A 9,246-nucleotide genomic window follows, 5' to 3' on the forward strand; every position below is an offset into this window, starting at 1 on the left:
CATTAACTTGTGTATAAAAAAAAAGGTGTCAACGATAGCCATGCGATGTGAGTATCAGTCACATGGAGGCAGGACTTAAAAGCCTGAATTCTGCCTGAAACTCTCAGACTGAAGAAGTCTCTTGGAGAAGAGACGAAACGTTTCATTAGAGAAGAACCCGTCCAGAAGACCTATACAATTTTTTTCCTTTTTGATTTTTTACCTGGATTACTGAGATGCGTCAGGAAACTTGTGTATAGCTTTTGTAACTTGTGCCATTTTTTTTTACCTTTTCTTTGACACCTTGAGGTCAAGCCCCGTAGGAATAGTATGTGAGAAGTGGAGTGTGTGGATCTCTGCAGGAAAAAAAACCTGCACGTACATTCTGTTGAACAGATCAACCAGTTCTCCAAGCATACTACACATGTTGCACACACCGCGTTACAAAAAGCAATAATTAAACCATAATCCATTTAAAGTTCGCCGAAAAAGTTATGTAAAAAATGTAGACTAAAAGTCGCACTGAATTGCAAGGTGAAGATAATTGGACAATCACATATTCATGCATGAGATGAGATAAAACACACAGTAGTTTCATTATACTTTCATTTTTTTATTAATTGTTTTTCAATAAAGGGACAAAATGGGTGTGTGAACAGGATTATGCAGACATCTGCCAGAAAACACGGACAGTGGTATTCCCATTACAACTAAACAGAGACCCCAAACAAGTACAATAAAAATTAAAGAGCTTGTTTTGTCCAATGACCGTCGGCCACCATTACAAAAAAAGAACATAATATTAATAATAAAATTATATCATAACCAAAAATAAAAAATGAACCCAAAATAAGACTCCATTTCATGTCTCTGTTTTGAACAGAGCATTTAAGTGATAATAAATAGTAACTCCCATTGTAAAAGATAAAGTTCAAGTTCAAGTTACAACAAACAGCTCTCAGAACAGGAATAGAAAAGGCTGATAACAAAATATTCCGCATTGCCATTTACAAAAAAGTCTTAACTCAAGCAGGCTTCTCCACATCTCCCTGGTCATTTTTAAATATGCTTTGCATATCAAAGTATATTCACCCAATCTAAATATAAAGCACCATTTAGTATTTGGCAATGAAAAAAAACAAAACATTTTCATTCATTTTTAAATGTTTTTAACGTTTTTAAATGTAATCCATGTACTGCATATGTTGTTTTTTTTTTTTCCTCTTCTCGATGTTGGAATGTCGTCAGGTGGGAGAGGTGAGAAAGAGACAGAAGCACACAACAGAACAGGCCAACATCAGCTTTCTTTACTGCATACAAAGATGGCAGCGGAGTAAGGGACCCAAAACCCAAACAAGATATGTACAACCACCTCTGTGGACCAGAACCTAAGCAGCAGCCATCTGATGGCCTGCATTGCATCCCAGCCCCACTTATTTAGCTGCTTTATTGGAATTTTTTTAATGTCTTTAAACGTACAAATAATTCACACTATATTATCCTGCCAAATTAAAAAAATATATCGTGGCAGCAGAATTTTTTTTTCCACTACCAAAAAGGTATGGTAAATACCTTCAGAGAGAACAAGCAACAGTTAAAAATACGAGCCTCAATATAAATACTATAGTGCCTAATCTAAGTGAACATTGAATTCAAATACAATTCTAGAAATACAGAAAAAGTAGACCATAAATGTGTGTAAGTATAGGAACTGACAGGAGTGTGCATTGTCCTAGATTTTAACTTCTATATCATATATTCATATATAATTTTAATCCTTTCCCCCCGATGCAATTTGGATCTCAACCTGAAGAGCTGTGAAGAGCCAAGGCAAAACGAAATAAAATAGCAACAGAAAAATAATTAAATTAAATTAAATTAAAAACACATTTAAAAATTTTTGTACATTTTTTTTTCATTTACACTGTGATTAGAGTCTTGAACACCACCAAGACGCTGAGGGAAAACAACAAGAAAACGTAAAAAACATTTTCCCCTAAAATATAGAAGACTTTTTTTTCCCCAAAAAATGTTTGATTTTTGTGATTAAAGAATGATTTATACAAAAAGCAGATTCTGGGAGAGACAAGATTTGAGTGTCTGTTGTTAAAGCAACACGGTTCATAAATAATTCAGCTGTGTCTTTTAATTATTTTTTATCAGTTTTTTTTTCAGTGATGAAAAGCACAGCTGCTTTAAAAAAGTGTATTTTTTTTTACTAAACTCAGTAAGAGTGCATTCAGTTGACTCCCATGCAGGAGCACTTTTGTAACTTGCAAATGTTTTTTTTTTTCTTTTTTATTTACCAGGAACAGTGATTATCCACAGCTCATGGCTGGGATTTTCAGGGTTCACAAACATACAAATGATCAAAGGTGAAATGGCAGGTCTACAAAGGTCAAGGGTCATGAGGCTGAAGTTGCTAGCAACAGATTCTGTGCGTCATCTTTGACTGTTCGTAACAATGGGACCCTCGGCATGTGACAGCATTAGATAAAGGTTTTCCCCTTCAGCGTAAACAGGGTGAAACAAAGCACTTCATGTTGAACAAATACAGCTTTTAGACTCAGCCCATGTACCAAATCTGCATCAGTGTGGAACAACCCAAGACTAATGATGGTACTTTGTGACAAGAGCTTTACGATTGCTGCGTTCCATTTATCTCAGAAGTCAGATGACGTCACTCCTTAGCTGTGCTCACGTTCAGTAACCAGGATTTTTTAGTTGTACCTATTATTGGCCACACAAGCCAAAGATATATTTCTCTGCATTCTATGCATTTATATATTGCAGCAACATCTTTCCAATAGATTGTGAATTAATGTTTGCAACTTTTATCAATGGCATTCAAGTTGAGAGAAGTGTAAATGAAAGGTTTATCACTATCACAACTTTGGGTGTGCTCGGCAGCCATATTTGATTTTGAGGTCAAACTTTGTCAGGGACCTCCCACTTTACGAATCAAAATTGTGACTTTAGGAGCATTCAGTTTTTGTTTTGTTTTTTTTCTACCTGGAGCTCTAAAATCTTGACTTCCAAGTACAAGTGGAACACACCAAATGAGTAGCTTAAATTAAACCAATGAAACAAACTTGCTCCTTTTGGGTTCAAAATCAACAGCAAACAAATAAAAACTGCCCTGCATTAGCCTGTACATACTAATTATCATGAAACTTTTCTCAAGAGCCCTGGAATATAGTTTGAATTTTCTCTACCAGTCTGAACTGATGACCTTGTTTAAATACTCGAAATGTTACGAGAATACCATTGCCTCTGATCCCAGTAACACATACAGGTCTGTGTAGCTTTCTGTCTGTCTAGCTTGTAATTAGTTCAATGCTCTCAACTAAAGTTAGCTTCACTTTGAGCTCATATATTAATTTATGCATTATTCCACACACTGACATTCTGGAGCAGCGCTGTAGGTTTGTGCTAATGCAGATACATGACACTTGTCAGCAATGTGCCGCATCCCTCAAGTTCAGGATTGTACGTAACAGATTACTTTTTATTTAAAAAGTACCTTCCTACCGGAAACAAAACTACAAATAATTCAGATATACACAATACTGCTTGTACCGTGTGCCTCGAAATTCCACATATTGAACATATAATAGGTAGCTAAATGATGATTCTAATTTTTCACCATGAGTGGTCACAGTCCATTTGAGCAGGCAGGTGCTTGATGCAAGGACCTTTCCTGGTTGGCTTAAATGTTTTTAGGACCCCAAACTTGAATGGAGAAGACTGTGGCCAATGCGGTCTTAGGATATCAAAGGCACTCTTTCTTATTCCACCAAATGAGAGTACAAATCGACTTCTTATTCCCACTTTGTCTTTTTGAAAGAAATTTGAAGGCTCTCATCACTTTCAGTTTAGTTCTCAAGCCAATCCATTTTTTTGTTTTGTTTTCAAAACCCTGTGTGAACGTGGCATCTTTCAAAAAGATCAGGATAAGTGCATTTTCAGGGTTGTATGAAGAGGGTCAAGTGACTGTTCACTTTCCATGTTACAAAACAAAACTGTACATGATATGTGTTACAGAATGTATGCAGCATGGATATATTTTTCTTTTCTTTTTCTTTTTGAAGAATAAAAAGAAAAAATAACAAGAAGAAAACAGCAACACATTTACTCAACAACTAACCAACCAGAGACAAGTTCTTTTCTGAATTTTTTTCCTTTTTTTGATTAGCAAAAACATACTATGCATGCTGACTAATCCTTTAAAATGGCAAAAGAAAATTCAAAAATAAAAAGAAAATAGTACACAACGTGTAAATTATTGCACAAGAGAAAGGCTCAAAGTTTTGCGTCAATGCAAGAGTATTGCCCCGATACAGATCATGCATTCGATGGGTAATGGAAACGGGGTGTGCTGGTGCAGAGCACATGGTCTTAAGGTTCCACCGGACTGGTGAAAGTGGAGTGTTGGGATTGGAGCAAATCTACAAGGGGGCTGGGAATGAGCAGGAAACCGATGGTGGACACAGCTGCGGGAAAAAGGTCCCATTGTTCTGTCTTCTATTCGGACTTTATTTCGGTACTCAAAGGACGGTCACTGTGCCATTTTTTCATGTGTTTCTCCAAGGTGCTGTAAACACTGAAGGGCATCTTACAAATCTCACACTTATACACGTCTTTGCCCACCTGACCGTGGGTCTTCATGTGGCGAGTAAGTTTGGAGCTCTGGGCACATGCGTAATTGCACAGATCACACTTGTACGGTCTCTCTCCCGTGTGGCTGCGCCGGTGCACTGTCAGGTTACTGCAGTTCTTAAAAACCTTGCCACAATACTCGCAAGTATCGCTCCTGCGTCCGTCCTTGGAGCTCGGCCGCCCCGGACCACCGAGGTGGGGCGTGCTGCCCCCGCTGCCTGTCCCGCTGCGACCTGACATCCCACCGTCGAGCTCTCCCGGAGGGGTCGAGAAACGCAGACTGCCGTTCTCTGAGGAGTGCTCGGACGATGATGCAAAGGGCGATTGTCTGGAATCCCCAAAGTTCAGAAAAGGGTCCTTGAGTTGTCGAGAGGCAGCATAGCCAGCCAGCCACTGGGAGTACACATTCTCTGTATTAGGGATTGTGGGGGTGGGCAGGTCAAACTCTTTTTCTAGTTTAATGCGTTTAGAGAAAGGACTGAGTGGACTGGGGCTACCCAGAAGCAGTTTCTTGGAGAGGCCAACAGAAGCAGACTCATTAGGAGATGCTCCTCGCCCGTTGACGACTGAAACAGAGCTTTCCTCTCCACGATCTGTTTCCAGCACAGAGTCTCCATCACACATTTCACGGCTGTGATGGTGGTCTCTGTTGAGGTGGTGATGGAGATGGTTCTCTTGGGCCATTGCGTTTCGTTTATGTGCGTTGAGAGCTTCACTGAAGTGCTGCATGCTGGCGGCCAGACCCATCCCCTGCATCACCTCAGGGAGGGAACGAGGGATGGAAGCATCATCAGCCACTCCGCCCAGTCGACTCCCAATGCCTCCACTGTTTTCATGCTGCCGTGCTGTTTCCAGATTTAGTCCAAAGTGATAACTATTGTTTCTTTTGACTGCTCTCTCTCCGTTCTGCACTTCCTCCTCCTCTACTTCCTCTTCCTCCTCCTCTTCCTCTTCTTCTTCCTCCTCCTCTTCTTCCTCCTCCTCCTCTTCTTCTTCCTCTTCTTCCCCATTTTCACGTAACATGCGGTTATTCTCACTTTTCAGTTTGGCCACTACTGATTTCAGCGCATTGCTTGCACTGCCTATATGCTCACTGGTGCCAGGCTCTGGGGATGAAGCTATTGATAAGCCATCTTCTGACTTGCCTGTATTTGGTGAAGAGGATTTGTGCATGTGTGTCTTCATGTGGCGTTTCAGTTTGCTAGCCTGTGTGCAAGCATGATCACACAAGTGGCATTTGTACGGCTTTTCTCCTGTGTGGCTGCGCCTGTGCACTATTAAATTACTCTGGAACTTGAAGGCTTTGCCACAAAACTCACAACACTTTGATTTCAACTGAGTGGTAGAGGAAGGTGTTGCCCCGGCCGAGGGGAGTGGGGTCGTAGGGGTGGTCTGAGAGCCGACAGGTGACTGCATGGAGCCAGGAAGAGGTGGGGGAGTGGCGAGATATGGAGGTTTGCTGCCTCCCACTCCTCCCGTGCTTCCGTTTCCTCCTGTCTGAAAGGGCTGGAGTAAACGCTGCATGGGACTGGGTCGGCTGGGGGAAAGCGGGGGAGTGGACCCTGAGGTGTTGCCCGCCAGTTCTCGTAGCCGTCTAGAGAAGTCCATTGTCGGAGGGGGGTCTAGAGGCAGAGGAGGATTGAGGCGCAGCACCCTGTCAAAGGCACTCGGGTGGTGGGCTGCCAGCGCCAGCTCCTCTGGGCTCAGGTGGTGGGGGTCCAGGTGGTTCCTCGGAGGGGAGCTGAAGAGGGGTGGTGTGGGAGGAAAACGCTGATGATGGCCCACAGCAACAGGACCACTGGCGCCAATGACACCTCCTGCTCCAACGCTGTCCCGTCCACCTGAGCCCGAGCCGGGGATGCGGAGGAGGTTGAAGGGGCTGGCGTCGGGAGGCAAATGAAGGCCATGAAGGGGAGGCTGCGAGGGGCAGTCAGCGCCCCCACCAAGGGATGAAGGCCCACCCATGCGTGGGGTGAGAGGACTGCCGTGCTCACTTTCCAAGTAAATACGAAATCCATGGGTATTCTGAGCGTGCTGCAGCAGGAACCAGGCACTGCCATAAGACTGCTTACAGGTAGTACAGGTGTAGGTGGTCGGCTCCTCCTTACCTGTTGGAACAGAAAAAAAGATATGATCGCAAAGGTTTTACATATTTACACAATGGTTTTGAATCATGTAAAAACTGTCCATTATTTAACTGAAAAGAAAGTTTATTTAATTCCATTGTGTTATTTAACTTATAAAGATAAAACAATGTCCTTAATATCCAATAAAAAACCTTGAAACAATGAAATTCTTTAAACTGCTCAGTCAGAAACATGAACCCCAAACGGGATAATCAGTCCAATCCCACCAAACCAATATTTCATTTGAACTTTATAGGCCCAGCTTGTTACAGCTTTTAAAAGTAGTAGGCATGTGGTGTTGAGGGCATTGCAAATACAACAGCAGCTCTTATTGAGGTCAAGCCCCATATGAGCAGCATGTGAGAAGTGGAGTGTGTGGATCTCTTTTTCTCTCAGACTGCTTTGGGACATAATTTCTCCCTTTAGACTGACTGTGAGTCCTTCGTTGTCAGCGGGAGAACAAAGAGGCAGGGCAATCCCAGTGGACTGCCACTTCCCACTGATCCACTAAAACACAGCCTCGGATAATTCACACACCAAACGCGCAAACACGGTAGAAGTGAGGGAGAAAATAGCTGTAAATATGGAGCTTTTGGTCTAAAATCAAAACGGTATCAAAATGCTTTTGATTCAGAACAACTTGAAGTCCGAAGTATTTCAAAAGTCCTAATTTATGCAGGACATCAACAGCCTCTGTAATTGGGAGTCTTGTGAACTGCTGAGAATTTTACAAGCATCTCAACCAACAAAAAGTACTCAACCACACACTGAACATGTAACCTCGACTGCCTGAGGAAACGGTAGGAGTGTGAAAACATTTAAGCTCCAACTGCAGAGGAAACATGAAGCTTTCAGTCTGCCTCAAAGCGCCTTCCCTCACCGAGCCGCACGCAGTCGCTCTGAGATGGCGACGAGAGGATCATTTGAAACAATAATTGCCTTTAAATGGCTTCGGCGCTGATGACCTGTGGTGGGACTCGCAGTGCATGTGTAATCTCATTAGCGGACAGAATGGACGGCCATCGGCTCTTTTGACAAGATTAGATGCCAGACGAACCCCTGTCGCTGCCGTTCAAAGGCGACCACTATCAAACACCGTGCGTGTGACCAAGTTAACGAGCAGCTCAGATGTAACAAGAGACACTTTAATGAAACGAGATCTAACTAAATCATATTCTGCTTTTATAAAGAAAGACATCTGTGGAAAAAATATTCAGCAGTTCTTACACAAACATTTAATTTTAAATCTTTTTTTTTTATTTACCGCCAACCTTAAATGGGTTGAAACTTTTCAGTGACATAACTGTCACAACAGTCTCAATGAGTTGTCAGATGTATTAATTTGAGACATGGAGGATTATTAAATCTGTGATATGGTGGAGGAACAGAAATGAATGACTGTCCTCAGATGTACACAGTTATTTTTGCTGCTTCATGTCATAATAGTTAAAGTATACAATTTCCCATTAATATATGTACATTAGCTGGGCTATAAATCACTTTAATATGTATTTACATAAATGTACGTACAGTATTTATACTCATATATTTGACAGCCAGAGTCTGAAACATTGTTAAGGGAATAAACGTGAGATAAATGTGTATTATCACATGTGGGAGTTTGAAAAAAACAGCAAAGAAAAATATTGTTTCATTCACAAAGAAACTATAAAAGCATGATGTTTTATAAGTAACTTGTTGTGTTGACAGGAGCCATGCTTCTCTTTGTGTTTCACTTTAAACTGAAAGATTATCCTCCTGCCCTCATTTTGGGATCGCTGACGTGAAAAAAAAAAAACATTGTGGAAATGAACATTAAAAACAGGTATTTACTGTAAAACACAAAAGCTTGTGAAATTTAAAAACATGCAAGGGTATAAAAGTTTCATTATTGGGGGGGTGGGGGCAAAACACATGGAGATTTAATGAAAGCAATTTCTGCATTAATAATAATGCCAATAAAAAAACTGAGATTTGAACGCTGTTGTCCTGACTGACACAAAACCCTGTTACAACTAGAAGCTTTTTATTTTTGCTGGCTTCACCTCTTCATTCCTCAGGCAGCCTCCCACACATCTCTGTTACTTTAAGCAGATGAACAAGGTACTAACATGTTAGTCATGGGACATCGTATTTGAAAGGCATAAATGCATTGTTTTGCTCAGACAAAATGTGATACTTTCACTTTGTTTTTCTTTTTTATTATTTTTGCTTAAACGTGTAGTTTTCTCTTTTTTTATTGTGACGATTGGAAACATGTTAGAGCAGGGAGGCAAAGTGAAATTCAACACTGAATGCAAAAGTGGTTACAGAACAGTACTGTAACACACATCATTTCAGAACAAAGTTTCAAAACATTTTGTGAACTCAGAGAAGGTATAAATTATGACCAATAACAATTTTCCGCAAAACACATCAGCAAAAATTAAAAACTTAAAAAAAGATTGAAATGGGGTTTTTTTAATCCACAATTGTTTTTATT

At 40.9% G+C, this 9,246-nt stretch overlaps 1 protein-coding gene across 1 annotated transcript in view; it reads right to left on the reverse strand.

The window, feature by feature from the left end:
- Positions 1–571: 571 nt before the first annotated feature.
- bcl11aa (BCL11 transcription factor A a) overlaps positions 572–9,246 on the reverse strand; it is a 74,353-nt gene continuing 65,678 nt past the window's right edge. Inside the window, exon 3 of the mRNA XM_014005020.1 lies at positions 572–6,746. Within this exon, the coding sequence (XP_013860474.1) occupies positions 4,504–6,746 (2,243 nt within the window). The 3' untranslated portion in view covers positions 572–4,503. The remainder of the gene's footprint in view (positions 6,747–9,246) is intronic.

The sequence above is a fragment of the Austrofundulus limnaeus genome, unplaced genomic scaffold (assembly GCF_001266775.1).
Source record: "Austrofundulus limnaeus strain Quisiro unplaced genomic scaffold, Austrofundulus_limnaeus-1.0 Scaffold28, whole genome shotgun sequence".
Classification (NCBI taxonomy): Eukaryota; Metazoa; Chordata; class Actinopteri; order Cyprinodontiformes; family Rivulidae; genus Austrofundulus; species Austrofundulus limnaeus.